The sequence below is a fragment of the Acanthaster planci genome, linkage group LG05, assembly GCF_054643075.1.
Source record: "Acanthaster planci isolate LZ-2023a linkage group LG05, COTS_SCS, whole genome shotgun sequence".
Taxonomy (NCBI): domain Eukaryota; kingdom Metazoa; phylum Echinodermata; class Asteroidea; order Valvatida; family Acanthasteridae; genus Acanthaster; species Acanthaster planci.
In genome coordinates this window covers 13,956,792-13,975,382 of record NC_141781.1, presented here as the reverse complement: position 1 = coordinate 13,975,382, position 18,591 = coordinate 13,956,792, and the positions used below count along the sequence as shown (strand labels likewise).

The 18,591-nt window shown below is 42.0% G+C and overlaps 2 protein-coding genes across 7 annotated transcripts in view; one reads left to right on the top strand and one right to left on the bottom strand.

The window, feature by feature from the left end:
- Nucleotides 1–5,595, top strand: part of LOC110990666 (pygopus homolog 2-like) — a 9,536-nt gene extending 3,941 nt beyond the window's left edge. For all 4 annotated transcript variants that reach the window (XM_022255749.2, XM_022255748.2, XM_087136466.1 and 1 more), the window contains exons 3-4: nt 514–617; nt 1,594–5,595. In XM_022255749.2, coding sequence (XP_022111441.1) covers nt 514–617; nt 1,594–2,175 — 686 coding nt within the window. In that variant the 3' untranslated portion in view covers nt 2,176–5,595. The remainder of the gene's footprint in view (nt 1–513; nt 618–1,593) is intronic.
- LOC110990661 (DNA-directed RNA polymerase III subunit RPC3-like) lies at nt 5,196–18,591 on the bottom strand. 3 transcript variants are annotated; one of them, XM_022255739.2, is made up of 11 exons: nt 18,376–18,591; nt 16,818–17,064; nt 15,932–16,120; nt 15,457–15,548; nt 14,281–14,385; nt 13,817–13,990; nt 12,625–12,676; nt 11,839–11,966; nt 10,296–10,531; nt 8,871–9,020; nt 5,196–8,054 (listed from the first exon to the last, which is right to left on the bottom strand). In XM_022255739.2, exons 1-11 carry the CDS (start codon nt 18,520–18,522, stop codon nt 7,976–7,978), a joined length of 1,599 nt encoding a protein of 532 aa, XP_022111431.2. In that variant the 5' UTR covers nt 18,523–18,591; the 3' UTR covers nt 5,196–7,975. The 3 variants fall into 3 exon arrangements, with proteins under 3 accessions (XP_022111431.2, XP_022111432.2, XP_022111433.2); XM_022255740.2 differs by having other exon boundaries at nt 15,457–15,545; XM_022255741.2 differs by having other exon boundaries at nt 15,457–15,542.

Here is an 18,591-nt window from a genome sequence, read left to right as displayed (position 1 = left end):
AAGTGAGCGGCTCAAACATACATGGGAGGGCTAGGGTTGTAGATAGACTTACATAAGTAGTGAAAAGCATGTAGGGGGAAAAAGGTATAATACATGACTTATTTATCTGTACTGTGCATGTACATGTATGTAGCATCTTCCAGTACCAGGTGGACCCTCAGTGTTACACCATAGTACCCCTGCTCACTGGGCCCAGAAATAATCAAATCATCCATCTCAACTCCCTGGGAGCATATTCTGTACAACCAGCAGTGGATCCATTCCAGGCGATCCATTCCTGGGTGGAGAGAGGGAATTGAGGTTAAAGCAACTTACACAAGGTCACATCGCATGCCCCATTGCAGGATTTGAACCTCGATCCTTCGATCAGGAGTTACAAACCCTAACCACAAGGCCACTCGCCCACTTGGTAATTTCACTTGTTCCACATGGTAAAGATTTCACTGCCTAAGCCGGAGGTTTTCAGTTTGGACTTGGACTTCTGACTTGTGCTGTTATCTGTTTCACATGTAGCTTCTTCGGACAGTGACCTGATCAGCCAAACAGAGAGTGAGAATTCTAATACTAGTGAACCCTCTAGCCCCAGGAAGAAACACAAAAAGGCTTCTGCTAAGCAGGTGAGCATTGCCTATGGTTCCTTCATCAAAGCATGGTTCACGGTACCCAAGTTCTTTTACCCTGATCAGCAGGCTTATAATGTCCATCATTTTTCGGTCCTGTTTCCATAGCACATGCAATTGTATTGACCCTTGCTCTGAAAAACTATATTTTCAGTGAAGGTGCATTAAGAAAAGTCTACAGTTAACTAGGGCTGAGTCAATGTGAATAATTGAGTATTCTAGCACTTGACCTTCAATTCGATCAAATATTCGAATACCGATCATACCGAATACCAATCGTACCGGCCAGTGGATTGTTACACATTCAAATTTTTCAGTTAAAAAGTTATTTCCATTTTCTAGGATGGATTCTATATGTATATTGGACTTGGGCATCCATCAAACAAGCCTCCATGCCAAGATTTTTTCTCATTTGAAAAAGGAAGTTCTCCCATCTTTTACATGAATTTTGCATTTGAATATTCAAAGTCGAAAAAGAATGATCGAATATTTGGATATTTGGCACAGCCCTATTGTTAACATCTTGATTAAAAAAACTGTATTGTTTTTGAATTTACAAGTAATCTTCAAAGTGTCATTTAAAATTTTCAGAGGGAATTTTGTTAAATTGGTATCCAGTCCTGAAGCTTTTTGAGACTGGTGCTTTGAATCACATTGAATGTTGTCTAGTGGTCTGCTGAGGTCAAATGATTCTGGTATTAGACTCTGGCAGAATGAGGGTTTGCAACCCACAGGCAACAGGGTGCTTGTGTTCCTTGGACAAAACACTTGACCAGAACTGCTTCTCCCCAGTCCCCCATAGAGTAATAAAGGTTACCTGCAAGGACAGAGGTCAAAATTGTGGTAATCTCCAAAGGCTTGCAGAGAAGTTATCCCACAGTACATTGAACAGGGGTGATGATTGATACACCCCTGATAAAGCACTTTGTGAGCTTGAATTATTAGTTTTGATGGTGATTTATCCTTTTTCTAGGCACCTGCTAGTGGAAGCACCCTTGACCTTCCTCAGACACTCGTCCCACCCCAATCCCACCACACCAGCCACATCAGTGCCACCAATCCCTTCGACGACAGCCCCAACCCTGCGCCACTTCCCCCCAACTACCCGGGCTTCATGGCGCGCCGCATGATGAACCCCCGGGCCATGCTGAACGCGGCACCCTACCCGGCCATGATGAACAGCGGCTACCCCCGAGCCATGCCACCCACAGGCGCCGGCTATCCCCCCGGAGGGCCCCCCAATGGCCCCGCCATGCACCAGCCCCACCACTCGGCTATGTACGGCATGGGCGGCGGGCCACCTCCTCCAGGCCCGCCCATGTTCTTCTGTGGGCTGTGCCGGATGGAGATTCACGATGGGGAGGAGACCATCATGTGTGAGAGTGGCTGCAACCTGTGGTTCCATCGCGTTTGCACAGGGCTCTCCGAGGCAGCCTACTCATTCCTTACTAACGAACAGCTGGCTGAGTGGGCCTGCGACAGGTGCATCCGAGAAAAGAAGATCCCCTTGGTCAAAATGAAACCACCACAGGTTATGTTTTCTGCCAGCAATTAGAGAGTGTCTGTATTTAATGTTCTGATTAGGGCCCAGGTTTATCAATAAGATGTGATCAGGTCAGGAAAAGATAATCGTGTCTCAGTTTGTGTGAAAGCAGAAACAGCCTTTTTATTGATGTATGGTGCCAACACAGCTGTACATGTACATTCCATTTCTTGACTATGTTGGGGTGACACAGATGAGCAACTAAATGAATTAATTCCTAAATCTCAGTTCAGTGGGCACTCTGTATTGAATCTGCATGAAAGTATAGCAATTTCCATCCTCTTGAAAGGACGTTTGTTGGGCTGTAAAAAATAAGAGACAAGTGCGCTTAAAACATCTTGGTCTCGATTTGTGACATAAGAAATTGTGACAGAGCCTCAGCCAGTTATTCCTTATTTTCTGATGGACTGGAGCACAGGTAGCAACCACAGAGTTCAAAGTGTGTGATTATTGGATTCTAAATAGGATCTTGTTGGGAGCACTGTGTTGCATATTCATGAGAACCATGTACATGCAGAAGCATGTGAATTCATGTTATCCTTACTGGAAATGGATGGCAGGCACCACCATTTTCTTTTATCTGTGCTCAGTGTAATGGTCGCAGTCAATGAATGTTAACAAGGACTAGTCATAGAAACTTTATGAACCCTTAGCTTAACCATTTCCTGCCGGGTGCTTTTAAAAACGCAGTGCCTACATACGGGCAATTTTCAGATTTTCCATTTTCAAAATTCTTCAAAAATTCATTATTTCCTTTAATGGACGTTTACACCCACATGAATGACTGTCTGGTAGCTAGTCTAATCTGACAGGCAACCTCCTTAGACGCCCGAGTATTTCAGCCAGGCCTGCCACCCTGTAAAGAGAGCCCAGAATTGTGAGGTGTTGCATAATTGTTTTTGTTCTCAGTGAATGCCAGTGGCGTCTTTTCAAATGCGGCTGGATTAGTGTGCAGTGGTACTGTATTGCTCATCAATGGGGAGCTGGAGCACTTTTGTCTGTGGTGCTAATCGGTGGGCGCGCTGTGCCGAAAACAGTGGTACATGTACATGTATACTGTTTCAAAACAATGACGGATTACCTCTGATAAATGCCAGATGAAAAATGATGGCAATTCCCAGCAGTGGGAGTATGGTCTTTTGTTACAAGGCCCAGCCCTTTTGTCCGATTCATGATGCTCTGCCTCGAGCTCTCATCATGCACATATTTATCCGAGCACTGTGCAGTTGAACCACCATTTTCAATATAATTATGCGCAGATATGCGCAGTGCATGTTCAGCGAAGATTGCCAAATGCATTCAGTAAATGAAATTTTTGTTGAAAACCAATTCCCCCCCCCACAATTAGTCAAGTATCAAAGATTCAGGTTTAATGATATCAAATAAACACAATTTGCCAAATTTTTGTATCTTATCGAGTGTGAGATGAATTCTGCCAGCTATGGTGTTGTGGGTCGATGTGGAAGGTGGTCAGCAAAGAATTTCTTGCACATTGTCTATCTTTATTTTTTAATGCAAATTTTTATGATGTACAATGTATTGTTCTGGAAATTCTTGTGAATTTCATATCAAAACCTATGAAACTTTTAAAATCATGTAAATAGAGGTGTCAATATTTTCACTCAGAAGAAACAAAAATAAGAGTTTTCAGGGAGCTCATCCTGTTCATGTGGCTTTGAGTACAGGATTCACATTCAGTGCAAAAAGGCCCAATCAACAAAGTGTCACAAAAGATGATTACACCTTGTGCTAATTGCTGTCCTGAACTGAAATGGTCATGTTCAAAAAAGATGCCCTTTCCCGGAATGAAGAGAATGTTTGAGGACTTTTTTGGGGGGGGAGGGGGACACAATTAAGGCAGGTATAAGAGCAGAAATGTAGCGGCACATAACAAATAAGTTGCTGAAATAGCCGTCTGCTTACGGTACAAGGAAATCTGAAATTGCCTCAAAAAGGTCAAATTTTAGACCCTGGTTGGCCAGGAACTAAGCAGTATTCCACCACTTGCTACAAGAGGAATACCTTTTGTTTGGTTGGGGGACATAACCCTTGCCTACCATTTTCTCTGCTACTTTTATGTCTGAAATTAACGTTAACAAGTTTGTGTACACTTTCTTATATTCCGCGTTTTACTTTTTTTATAGCGATGGTTGTACATATTTTGTTCAAACATTCTACACAAGACTAGTCTACAGACATTGGTGTGATATAATTGTGTGATGAAAATGCTGTTAAAGTTGTGTACAAGTGTTGCAATTATGTAAGTGTTTACACTCTGGGTTTAATTGTTATTTTTATCAAACCACTCCTTGGAGCAAAGATTGAGCTCCAGTCTGAGACAGAAGCACAGCATTAGGAGCTGAAGCTGCATACAGGTATTGTAATGTTGAAAGGCTTTGGACTTTGTCTGATGTACTCCAAATGATCTTGTTGATTAGTGCATTTTACCATTGCTAATCAAGATAACTCAAACTAGATTGTAATGGACCACAACGTAAAGTGCCATTAATGAGCCTGTTCAGTATTTCAAAACAGAAAGGCCATTCAGGAACAAAGCACGCGCGTGAAACCATGCGTCTGAATGACCTTGGACACGTTTCATGTGGAGCATACGCTGTTGGAAAAATATAGACCTGGCGCATTGTCGAAACATTTTTAAAAGGGCTGATCTTGGAAAGACTCTTGTTGTTTTGCCTCCAGCAAAATTCCCATGCACACCTGCTCCAACTTGCTTTGAAACTGCATGTAGATATACTTGTGTGTGAATTTTGCCAACATGTTGATGGAAGAAGTGTTGTAATAAGGGTCATTTTGGGGGGGGGAGGGGTTGGGTAATTTTCTTTCAAAGGAGCCCACCATGTATCCACCTCAAGAGAAAATCGAACCACAATTTTCATCAAATACTCCTAAGTATATATTTTGAAACAAAAATAACAAATATACATGTATGTCCAAATTAAAAAGTGAGATGTAACTTGCTGCATAATGTGTATATATGTGCCGTGATGTAAAACAGCAGCCTTGGAACAGAATGGAGCAGGTTTTTTTGTTTTAATAAGGGAAGTTCAGCTGGTCACAAAACCTTGGCCCTGGAGCTGGAAGGTTGCTCCTTAAGTCTTGTTAATGAAAGATTTCATTATTTCTCTATTCTGTTCATTGTGTTTAATATAACTGGTGACTGGCACAGACAACAGGTCAGTTCATACTCAGCACAAAACAAATTGAGAATTTGTGATGCCGCATTGAGTATTCATGCTAAAAATTTGGACAACAAATGCGACGAATGCCTCTGTGAATGTTTGACATCAGTTTCACTACGCATTCTCAGTGAGTATGAAGTGACTATACGTATTTTAAGAATCATGTTACAATTGCTGCAATGTATAACATATAGTCAGAATTAAAACGTTTCTCTGGGTTTGAAACTGTAAATGCATTCTAGTTTCCAATGTCTCTCTGGACTTCTTAAATTCTTCCAGGTCTTTGCCCTGTAGCATAATTACTGCACTTGTCCACAACCTCATATAAGCATTACTTGCAAACACCATGATAAATTGGTGAAGAAAGCCTCTGACCACAACATAACGGTACGACTTTTTGGCTCAAAATTTGGACTTGCAAAAAAGGCAAGCAAGATATACTGTAGTGGCTATTCTGATATAAATATCAGACAGAGGTATCTGTGTATGCAGATAGCCAGATCATGTTTACACATCCTCTTAACATATTAGTACTCTTCCTGATTTCACTGTAGGTTAACAGTTAAAATCTCTTTGACATTCATGCATATCAAACCAGCCAGGAAATTGTTGAAGCTTCTTCAGTGCATAGTTGTTTTTCTTTTTGCTTTGATTAAAGGGTTAACAAAACACATTAATTTTAATTGATGGCTCTCTATATGTTCCATGAATACTTTTGCAGGCAACTTCAAATGGATACAACATAGGATACACCATTTGACCTTGAGCCAAACGATTTCCGATGTTTCAAAATGCCATATTTTACAAACCAGAGTGCAGCACCCACACCGTTAAACCAAATGTAATATGAACTGTAATTAAGTGTGTTGTGGGCCGCTCTTTTAACACATCTTCTATTTACACCTAAGTTCAAAAAGGTCAATTTGCATGTCTCTTTTACTCTAGAGTATTCATCCTCACATGCAGCTTTGCCGTTGCATGTGCTCTGGAATGGCTACCTTACACTAACAATACTCCACACAAAGTCGCTTACTTCTATCCAAAACATCCTTGGTTACAAATTGATTTTCATGGCCATGTGCAAGTGAGCATTCATCAAAGTTTTAGTGGTTATTCACCACGACTGTGAATGTGAGCTCGCGCCAATTTGCCCTCTATTTACTGTGCATGCAGTTTAGACTAACTCTACTGTGAATCATAACAAGGCTATGACTCAGTTCTGGTTGTTACATTGGCAAATAAACTAGACCCTGGGAAGTCACTAGAAGTTATTGGGTAAGTCAATTTAATCTTTACCAGACTTGGGAGTGAAGACTGTGGAACACTCAACCCCAAATTCCTCTGTGTGAAATTCTGTCTTATCTGTCCATTACTGGAGGACAGAAAACAAGTGTCAGAAAGTTGTCTGGATATACTCTGGGTTGTTTATAATGCAGATTTCCACACACTGAGGTAATCACCGAGTATCACTTGCTATGACGGACAAGCCTCAAATATCAGTCTTTCCTGATAATAAGATGTATTGAGTATAAAAAAATCTTTAAAAATCCTACTTTATTTTCAGTATACAAATAATCTCTGACAATTGGTATTTGGTAATACGTTAACGAAGAAGGCAACCTAAAATAGGTCTTTATGGCTCAATCAGGGTTCCCACAAAAATCTAAAAATCAAAGTTTGATGACTGCAGAGAAAAGTTGTTTGGTATTGTGATTTGGAAGACTGCCATAGCCACTACTTCAGATTGACATATAAATTTATCTTTATTCTGTTTTCACATCATAAGCAACCCATCATAATGATCCTGACATGATCTTGATTTCCACGACTCTTCCATTTTTTTCCTCAACCAACAGGATTCCAGGACACCTTTTCACCACATTTCCATGACTTTCCAGGACAGCTTTTTTCCCCAGGATTTTCCATGACCTGCTCACTAAAGCTAGACCTCCAAAGAGGGCTGCCACCACATTCCAAGCAGGATAGGCCATGCACAATTATAGATTTTCCAAGTGTTTGAGCAGTATAAAGAGATAATGAAATAATTCACAGGTAAAAGATCAAGAAAACTTTCTGTTTGATTACTCAGAGCATAAATAAAAACAAACTTAGCGTATAAGAGTCCTGACATGACAGGTTACTGTTGTGGGACTTGATAATGCACATAGTGCCTCCAAGTATGGCACCTGGTGGCGTTCACTCAGTACTCAGTCTTGGCACGCTATGCAGTCAATATATAGAGATCAAAGGTCACACTGCCTAGTTTCACATTGTGAGGGTTTGGCCCCTTGGGCAGAAAACGTGACTGGCTATGTGACAAAGAGTGGCCTGGACCTGTGTACACCAGTGTGCTGACCAGCTCCCCAATGCAGTACCGACTAATGTTTTAACATTTGTCAGAATGCAGTTTGTTGTACAATTGCTCAGGTTTCTGAACTTGGCTGTTTATTGTGGCACTGCATGATGTAAACTGGCTCTCTGAAACTGACATGTTCCAAGTTTTTTCCTAAAAAGAATCCTGTTCAATGGGCATGTGTGTGAAGAGGCCCTTGGCGCGATAATAACTCACAGCCCAGGGGCAAAGCGACAGAAGGACCTGCCCAGGTATCGCATCAGCTACCAGCCTCCTGTAGCAAGAAGTTACCCAATGTGAAAATGGTACAGTCCACCTGCAGCTCACTCTGCTCCAACCTGCAAATAAATGGAATGACCCAGTCAGAAAAGTGCATTCACATGAAACAGCAAAACCGCACATTCATCATTTGAACATAACAACATCAAAGATGACTTCATGTGCAAAAAACATCCCTGCTTTTTTTTCTACTTTTCCCCTACACTGGCTATACCTGTAGGTCACAATGCTAACACGTATAACGCCGCCGCCAAAAGTCTCTGCTAATAGAGGAAATGTTGACGGAAGAAACAATCAATCATACACAGTGTGGTGCATGGATATAAATTTTGGAAATCTCACTGAGGTCAACTATTTTGGGGAGCCCTTTTCAAAACCTGGAACACTGAGGGCGGTATTCTGAAAGCTCACTGAATGTTTGCACTGGGAAGGCACTAACAAGCCAGGTCATTTTCACAGCTCTGTTAAGTGCAAAAAAATTTCTCCAGTTATTGCCAACTCAGAGTGTTGACACGTTACATGTAACTCTGTTCCAACACTGTAAAGCTCAGAGTTTTTGCAGGCAGAATGTAAGCAGACAGAAAAGCCTGAATTCATTCCCACAAAATGTGCTCTCGGCACAAAACTTTCTACAATAAGCGAGGCTTTCTTGCTTATAATCAGAGGGCCAATGAACTTGAACTGCTATGTGTCCTACATGCGGGTACCCTGTCCAAATACATGTATGGTTCACACAGGGAAGACACTGTTACCAGGCAAGTTTCATTCAAAATGTACAGTACCAATAGTTCTGAGATGCAAATTTCTCCTTTGGCACTAAACTGAATCTGAGCAACATTCTCCATGGGGGTTGCATTTAAGCTCTCAGGGCTCACTTGGAAATTTTGCCACGGTATTTCTCCAGCTGGTTCTTCTCCAAGGGCGTGATCATATCTTCCACCTCTGCTGTCTGCGATTGGTCGGCACCGTCACTTTGCAGCGACGCTGCGATGGCCTCCACGCGCTGGGACTTCTCAATCAAGCGTCTGAGTTCCCAGAAAAATTTACGATCATGAGTTAGGGGCCAACGCTTGGCACATGCAGGTGTGTTATTTGAGAAGAAATGGTCCTGCAGGCAAATTCTGATAAAACCCCTAAAAGTACATGTAGATCTTCCAAAGCAATCCCAACAACTAGAAGCTGCCATCTTCCAAATGTCCTGTTCCTGAACCACTCCAACATGTGACTGTGCTCAACAAAACAAGGCAAAAGTCACAGGAACTGCTTTTGAGTTCTAGACTTGCACAATGTAGTCAATAGGAACTCTCCATATTTTTCACCTACATCATGTCCATTTGCCTCAGGATGCCAAAGTAGGTTTGTTTATTTCGATAAATAAAAACAAAGAGCTAACTAGTTTGCTCTCACAAACTAAAACCAAATTATGAAATGAAGTGAATAGGGCACTAAAAACATGTTTGAAAGAAACATGGAACACTTGACTTGGAACTAGTTCGCATTTGTAAATAAATGCACAAACACAATTACAGTTTGGCCATTATAAATGAAAGCAAAATTAGCAAAGATGTGTGAAAATATGAACTGCAGCATTCGTAGACAAGTCTTTCCCTCCATTTTTGATTAAAGAGCAAATTGGTAACAAAACTTATTTTGGCTGACTCACACTATTCAAACATTGTGCTTTCTGGAGTATACGAAAATAGAATCCATTGGTCTATGTGTGGGGCTGGATAAACTGAAACATCAGCATTCAAAATGTCAGCCAAGCCTGTCATCCTGTTAGTGCCAATTCTGTTAATTGTTAGTGTCCTTGTGGAATAAATGCAATAATTTTGTTGCCTGTATAGGGGACAGGTTGGTGCAGTAGTACTTTCCTCACCTTCGGCAGTCTGGGTTTGGAATTCTGCCCAGGGCTGACATGTGGATTCAGGTTTTCGGACCCTACCTGATTCAGTGGGTTCCCCCAAAAGGTTCCTCTGGGGTTTTCCTCCCACCTCTAAAACTGTAACTGCCTCTCATGGTCTCCCCTCCACAGATTTCTTGAGGCATGTGAACGAACTATAGTGCCAAGGGGGCTCTTTAGGAAGCCTCGGTTTCACTACTTTCCGGAATTAGTTCATAATAATTTGATCAAAAACAAGGGTCAACGCTTCTGCAATATGAAATGTGCACGCAAACTGAGCGTGCATTGTAACACCTGAACTTCCTTCACAATGAATTTGTGATAGGCATTTACCCATTTCATTGCCCTGTAAGGGTTGAAAGGGTGAGGATGGGGGAGGAAAAAACTTGCCACCCACTTGTTCTCTTTAGTCTCAAACGCTCGTCTGCAGACAAGGTTGGCCAGAGCCTTGTAGCAGCGCTCCAGCAGCATGCGGCTAACCTGGCCCACCTCCACCGTGAAGAGGTAGAAGGTGCGGGAGGGGGCATGGTCCGGAGTGCGGGGAATCTCCTGCACGGTAACGAAGTGTTCTGAGAACATCTTGTAGAGGAGCTCCTTGGCTTCCTTGGCTGGGATGAGAGCAAACTCCTCCACCTGTGGTGAGGAACTAAAACTGTCAAATGGCCAAGTTGCATGGGTAAGAAACTTAATTTTACAGTTTTAACCACTTGCCTACGGGTTCCCAGTACCGGGTACCTTGGGTTTGTACGCATACCCAGTGGGGTGCCCGAAATCAGACAAAGGGGCTGGGCCTTGTAACAAAGACAGTACTAGGAACAAAGACCAAGCTACTCCGAATTGCCATCATTTTTTAGTTGGCATTAGTGGAGTTAAGCTGTCACTTTTTTGAAACAGTATACCACTGTTTGCAGCATTCAGCGCCAGCGGATTACCACCAGGGACAAAAGTGCTCCAGCACTCCAGCAATGAGCGATACAGTACGCTGCACATTAATCTGGCTTCATTTGAAAAGACACCACTGCCATTCAGCAACACAGTGGGCCAATTTTGGGAACAAAAAAAATTATGCAACACCGCACAATCTGGGCTCTCTTTACTGGGTGTGCCGCCTGGCTGCAATACTCAGGTGTCAATGGAGGTTGCCTGTTAGATTAGAGTATCCACCAGATAGTCATTTGTCTGGGTGTAAACGTCCAATTAATGAAGTGTAAATTTTTTAAGAAGTTTGAAAATGGAAAATCTTGAAAATCGCCCGGGAACTTGTCCTGCATATGCAAATTCCACCCAGCAGCAAGTAGCCAACTACTCAAGTCAGCCTCCATCGCTCAACAAAACTGTTACAAAGTCAACTGTCAACCTCCTATTTCATGCAACCAGAATCCCCTCTATAAAAATACAATGAAAATGTTCTTCCAAAAACACAGGGACTCTACTCACTGACCAATGACCAGTAAAGTCAAACAGCCTCTTGCTTCTTCTTGAGTTCATGTAACAAGAACTGAGGACTACAGTCAGTATTCAATCAATATGTGGCTGCAACCCAAAATACATGACCAAAATCAAACCAAATTTGATGGCTCTTCACGTATTTACTGCATCTGTGGAGCATCAATTCCATTGCCTCTCCAACCCTACTCCAAATCTTTTGGATTCCAGCCAGCACATGATGCCAGGCAAATTCATTGGTTGAGTAGTTAGGGCTTCTACACTGGTACACAGGGAGTCGTGGGTTCGAATCCCACCTGAGCAAGCTTTTGATTATTCCGCAGCTCTCGGACTACACTTACAATGCAGTGTGGACAAATACGTTAGCATAAGAGCAAAACCTAATATAGAATGAACATCCCCAATGCAAAGTCATTCAATATCATTTACATCCTTTGGGTTATTAGATCCCAAGTGGGACATTCTCCATGTCCACCTGCTTGCCTTGGACTGACCTGTTTCTGCTCCAGGTACTTCTTGAGCAGTAGGGTCTTGAAGATGCGAAAGCTCTTGGAGCCGAACCTTTCCTGCACCACCGATTCGATGGTGGAGACCACCAGAGCACGACAGGCATTCTGGAAATCTGTCCAGCACTGGTCAAGGAGAATCAGAGTCTTAAAGCTGGCGGTCGTCCACTCTCCACAATGCCACTTACATCTGGGCATAGATTACAAATGAAGCTGGACAGTGGTATTCTATGTTGCCTACTTCAGCAATGAGTTTAAAAAACCATGAATGAGGGGAACACCGCCTTTTCTCCTCTATTGTTGATGCTCATCCAAAGTACAGAAAGTACTGCACTTTACCCTTCATTATTTTTCAGCTAATCTTCAATCTTGGGACAATGCAGGTTTGAGATGCTTCATGTAAAACGATGCCCTTTGAAAAGTACAATTCAATTCAATTCGACCCAGTTCAACTCTTATTTTTACAATGAATCCTCAGTGATAGGTAAAAATGTTCAAAAGAAAAAATAAAACTGACAGAAAAATAAACCTGATTGAACTTGTTTTTTCAAAGTCTCTCTTTTATCTGGATGCCTGCCCCTGGCAATCCTGAGGATGCCCATTTCCAAAGCTGCCAGATTAATGCAAAAACAAAAACTCTTTCTAATTTTTTTATTACCAGCCAGCTCAAGAGAAACAGACTGGATCATTTTCCATTCCCTTTATGGCTTCTAGATTGGCCTCAATGGTTGATTTGCCTTTTTTGTTTTATTTTCCAGTTTCATTCAAGGATACCAATGATGTATGTGCCTCCTCCGGCCTCGTCAGTCTTTTTCACGATTCCAGTCTAGAAGGGAATATGGGACAAACCAGTCAGCTCTTGAAGACATTTACATGATGAACCTAAGATCAGGGCTGCAGTCAAGTCACAAGTCCGTTTCCATGACCAGTTCTAAGTAAAAAGGTCTTCAATGCCAAAGGAATGCTTGTACCACAGTTCATTTGAGTAGCTTGTGGACGGCTTATGATGGACTTGATTACAGCCCCACTTCTGATTCACTGGGGTTCTTCATTGCTACCCAATGTGCATATACATGATGATTTCTTGACTCTCGCCTTCTTTTTAAAAATTAGCCTACCCTTGACCCAACTGGAAATTTCCTTGGCATCGTTTGCCATAATCTTTCCATACCTCTTTGGTTGATTTTGAAAGCTAAGGGCCACAACCATTTTAGACCCGGTTTGAAAAGGGCCCCCCCCCCGTAGCCCACCCTGTATAATGCCTGTCCGGTATTCAGGCTACTCCAGGCCGATATGAGGCCTATCTGCACATCCGCATTTCAAATTCCCTGATGAAAGGCTTCCCCCTCCATGCTTCCACAGATGAATAGGGGTCTAAGCGGATTAGTGTAAACATTGTATACAGCTGAAGGATTAAAAACTACAAGCATGTTCCTTCTGGGATAGATTAAATGTACCAGTACTTGCAAACAATAGAACCCAGGATGGAGAAGTTCCAGATCAACAACCAGTCCAGCATCCCAGGCTGGTAGCCAGGCCAGTATGAAAGGGGTTTTTGCAACAGGGCGAGCATACGGGGGGGCCCTTTTCAAACCGGGTCTAAATGGTCGCCGGCCCTAAGGGAAGGTTAGTGCTACAAATTTCATCTCTTGTCTTTCATAGGAGAGCGGGTCTTTGCAGACACATCAGATTGACATGCAGAACCAAAATTGTTTTTTTGGGGGGGGGCGGGAAACATTGTTTAATGGTGAGCCAAAACTTTAACGATATCTTTATAAAAACCTTTTATGGCTTTTTGAGTGGTGAGGCCATAGGTTGTAGCTGCAGCAACCTCCCATAGCAGGGTGTAATTTCAAGCTGCAGTCAAGTAATACGGACACAGCCTATGTTACTAGAGTATTGGGAGACTTTCAAGTTTTTGCAATCAGGGCATCCGCTGGTCTTCAGGAAATTTTTTTTGCCTTACCTGGTCATCAGAGAGTAGCTTGAAGTACTGTTCCACGATGCCAAACTTCATACGGTTCTCAACGGGTAGATGCCTCATCAGATCATTGATGGAGATGGGCTTGGACAACTTGTCCTCCAGCCCCGTGGATAATTCGCTAATCCTCAGCATGGTGCGAACCACCTCCGCTGCATTCTAACACAGAACATGTTGCGGTAGGACTGTATTATTGATCTTAGCCACAGACATGCAATAAAGTCACAGTTTATGCAGAGGGGATACTGTGTTATATAGTTGTGATTTTAACCATCCAGTTTTTCTCAGCCGCATGCATGTACCATTCTAATGGCCCCTTACAACTAGAGCACCAGAACGCAGGTGCACCGCTTGAGACGGCTGATCTGAAAATGGAAAAACTGTCTTTTAAAGGTGTAACTCTGTTGCAATACTGCGGGTAAAATCTCTGACATCATCAAGATACTTACCCAGTCTATCCTGCGACTCACGGCCTGCACTATCTCATGGTCCAGTAGATACTTGTGGAACCGCTCAAAGTTCAAATGCCAAAGGATACCCTCATCGGCTGCATGCTGCCAAGAAAGATGAGAATTCATTAACCGTGCACAGGGCTACATCCTCAGATTTGGGTATGATTTGACAAGATACATACCAAAGGGAGTTGGTTAATTTAAAAAATGTTGATGGAAAGGTTGGAAAAGTGCCAGTTTTCTCCCTTCTGTCTAAAAGTCAACAGATTTGAAACCAACGCAGGCAACTTTGAACATAAAAATGTTCAGACACAGATTTCGTATTCCCCTCTGATTACACGGGATTTGTCCGGAGTGGTATAAAGGCATATATCATGCATTTTGCTTCCTCCTCCCCCAACACAAACATGTTATCATCTGGTTTTCTCATTGAACTTCTTTAGATTTGGGTGGAATACTGAAATCAGCCATTGATGGAATCTGTTGGATGAAGTACCAGATGGCCCAAAACATCTCTACACCAGCCAATTAATGACAAATCTGTTCCATTGTTTGATGAGGTTATACAGAGGACTGTAAGCTCGGTGTAACCTCAACAATTTTGTAATAATTGATTCTGGGCGTGAGTGATAGAATGTGTCAGTACCTTGTGGGACTGACACATGCCATAAGGTTATACAAATGATGCACGACTGATTTTTGTTCATCAAAAAGTGTGCTTTTTGCTGACTGTTAAGGTCTTAGCAAGGGTACCACGCAAACAGGGTACCAGGCAAACCTTTCATTTATACATCACTGGATACTTTTATTGCTCCAAGCAATGCACATCAAAATCTCAGAACTTTGTTTATTGTAATTTCATTCTCACTTTCTTAAAGCAGGTAAAAATTTCATGGACAAAATATACAAATTATTTTCTTCGCTAGAACAATTGTTTACTTTAAAAACACAGATGATTACAGACAGTTTTGGGGGGGTTTTAAATCCATCCTGAGCTAAAAGAAAATTTTGATTTTCTGCCCAATGAAAGCCACATCCTTTTAGAAATGATCTATCAACTTGGGACTTTGAAACATTGTGGAAAGTGCATTGTAAATGTTGTAAGTTATAATTAAGTTATAGAAATCTGGACACAGCTTAGCAAAAATTTCAAATCATTTTGAGTTTTTGTACCTCTGCATTCTCTATTTTGAGTCTTTTACTGGATCTCTGTGGGTCATCATCTTCTGTTGATCTTTTCCGTTTTGAGCTGTCCTTTTCTACTTCTGGCAAAATAGGGCAAAACAAGCACAAGTCAAAAATACAATGAAACAGCACAATATGAGTATTTCACAATTTTAAACTTTTTACCACATGCAGTCAATATTGAAATATCTACATGTACATACATTTTGCTGCAAAATACACATACATTAAAACAAGACATTTTACTGCAAGCAGAAAGCCTTGGTCAAAACTGGAATTCAGTGCCACTTAGGTGAACAGCAATCTTTTCAAGACCAGAAAAGGTTCAAAGCTCTTGGGTATCCACAAGAAGCTTGGTAAAAAACTGACACAGATGATGTTGGCTGAAAAGTTAAAATGGTGCTTCAAATTATTCGCAACAGCATGCAGTTATGAATGTGAACAAAGGATAGTGGGTGCTTACGTGTTACTTCAATGCTTGCCGGTACCCTGTACAGGTCTTGCTCACTGATGAACAGCTTGGGGATGGCAACATTGGCATCTGTGGTGTTGCCATTGTTAGTAGGTGGGGCTGGTACCCTCTGGAGGAAGTGGGTGTGGATCAGGTCCTCCATCTTCTCCTTGACGTCGTCTGCGGTGACTGGCTGTCCACCTGAACATTATAAAAAGCTGTGGTCACTGACCAACGTCTGCATGAGGTGTACAAAAATTGCAATGGATATACATTTGACCTAACCGACCAAATCGGGTCCAAAGACACCAGAGCCACATTTGAATCACAGGCCTATTAAAGAATCTTGCGCAATATCAATCAATATGAAACCTCAACATTTCTACCTGAGTATCTATTTTTACCACGATGCCAAACTGAGTGATACATCAAAATGAAGACCTTGATTGATAAAAATAGCTTGTTGGCAGAGTTTCTGCACTACATGCATATTTTCATCCACTGCATGTATCACACGCCCTACACACATTTTACTCCTGTTTACCAATTTGATAACAGCAATAATATCGAAGCATTGATGAGGCACAGGGTTTGTCATTCAGAGGTGCAGATATATCCTTCCTCATTGGGTTTACAACACCTAAACACTCAAAGATAGTCTCAGCTCACTGGCGACTGTAATAGCAGATACAAAAAACTAACCACAATTACCCCATCTGCCCCCGCAGGTACTTGTACCCATCTACTCCTGGGTGGAGAGAGGCACGTAGGGGTAAAAGTGACATGCCCAAGGTCACAACATGTAACCGCCTGCTAGGATTGAAAACAGGGACCCTATGATCAGAAGCTACCAGTGCAATCCGTACCCACTTGGCCATATGTTTCCAATGTCCTATACCTTCCGACAGCCTCTGTGTTACCCGAGCCACCACGCTGCTCATCATCATCTGGCCATGTTGGAGAATTTCCTCAACAATCAGCTCACCCGCATCCCCGTACAGCGTCTTGGCACAGTAGATGTAGCGCGGGTACCGCACCAACAGCAGGGCCCGATCCACGCTGGCTGTATACTCTACAAAGCCCCGCTTGTGTAGGCCAAATGACGCAATATTGTGCTGGATAAGGACACACAATGCTTTCCGCACCTGCCAAAAATTAACACACAATTATCAGAATTTAAGGAAACATTGATTAATAATTCTTCCACAATGAACAGTTCAAACAATGCATTACCTTCATTCATGTTAGGCCTACATTTTAAAAAATTACACTTATTGACAGGATTTAAAAAAAAAAGGAAAATAGACTGGAATAAAACCCCCACATATACACGCCAAGCATGTACATGTATGTTCAGAGGTTACAGGTTCATACCACGCTCCTACAAATCCTTTTGCATTCAAACAAGCTGTATCCTCTCTGAGTTATATGTAACACTTCCTAGGCTTACAACATGGCTGATGCATGTATCGTGACTTTGGGCATGACTCTAGCCTGGTTGTACATATACATGTACCTACATGATGCATGTACCTACATTGTACATGATGTGGTTGGTGTTTGCTTCTTACATGGATACCTGCTGAATGAAAGAGTTCCATAACGAGATATCACTTGACACCCTGTACACTTACCCTATGAGACTTGTCTGAAATTTTGACTTTTTAGGCCATACTATCCCCTTCTAATGGCTAATAAATTGCAAGGGAAAATTTGTGATGTTTGCATATGGAACTCTTTCCCTGCTTAACAGCTGACTAACGTCTGTGACTGTACAGTCGCCAGGTCCATTATTTCGCCACTTACCATAAAAAACAGGCATGACATTATGTGGCAAAATTAGGGATCTGGTGACTATAGAGTAGGACGTTTGTGCCCCTGAACAAAATAAATTTACAAACAAAAGGAACCAACAACAGAGGGCTAGATAGTTCAGTTGGTAGATACGGTTTCAAGTTCCTGGCAGGGGTCACTACTGTCAGAGTCCATATGCCATCCCAGTCATGCCAGTCACGCTAGCCCATTTCTTCTTTGTTATCTTGTGTTTTTGTTGTCATTTTATAAACCATTTCTTTTGCCAGTTAAGCATCTTATCTTAAGTACATGCCTGACAACGTGCTCTTCTAAAGTTTGAAAATGTCATATTCTTAGCTCAACTGGGATGAGAACTTCATTATGGTGAAACAGGCCTAGGCTTAGTAGTTGGGGCTTCATTCTTCCATCATGGCCTGGAGGGATTTAAAATTTTGTTTGCAAGGTCTAGACTTCCAAGACTTGAATTTGCATGACCATTTCACTTTCAAGTTTACTCAATTTCCCCATACATGTATTACACCTAAAGTGTTATGCTTAAATCAATGCTAACAAACACCGCAAAACTATTTACGTGTAACTGTCATGGTGTCGGATATACAAGTAAACCCCTTCTGCCCCGCACAATTTCAGAATTAACTGACCTGGTCAAGTTTGAGTCCAGTTTCCTGGGAGGCAATACGTAAAGGTTTCGCACCATTCTTGATGAGGTGAGTGCAGACCTTCTCTACAATGTCACCAAAGTGTTCTTTGATGAGGAGAGAGACAAGATGAATTTGACAAACTGACATTCTCTCCTCAAGTAACAAAGTTCACGTGTGACACAGATGAGAGTGTTGGACCTGCAACACCTGTCAGTG

Bases quoted from the DNA above. Each gene is read 5' to 3' on its own strand.
- LOC110990661 (XM_022255739.2), bottom strand. From the start codon at position 18,522: ATGTCAGTTTGTCAAATTCATCTTGTCTCTCTCCTCATCAAAGAACAC. The intron at 17,065-18,375 runs GTCAGTTAATTC...AATTTTTGGCAG, and splicing joins CTGGACTCAAACTTGACCAG to GTGCGGAAAGCATTGTGTGT. The intron at 10,532-11,838 runs GTCAGTCCAAGG...TCCTCACCACAG, and splicing joins AGTACCTGGAGCAGAAACAG to GTGGAGGAGTTTGCTCTCAT.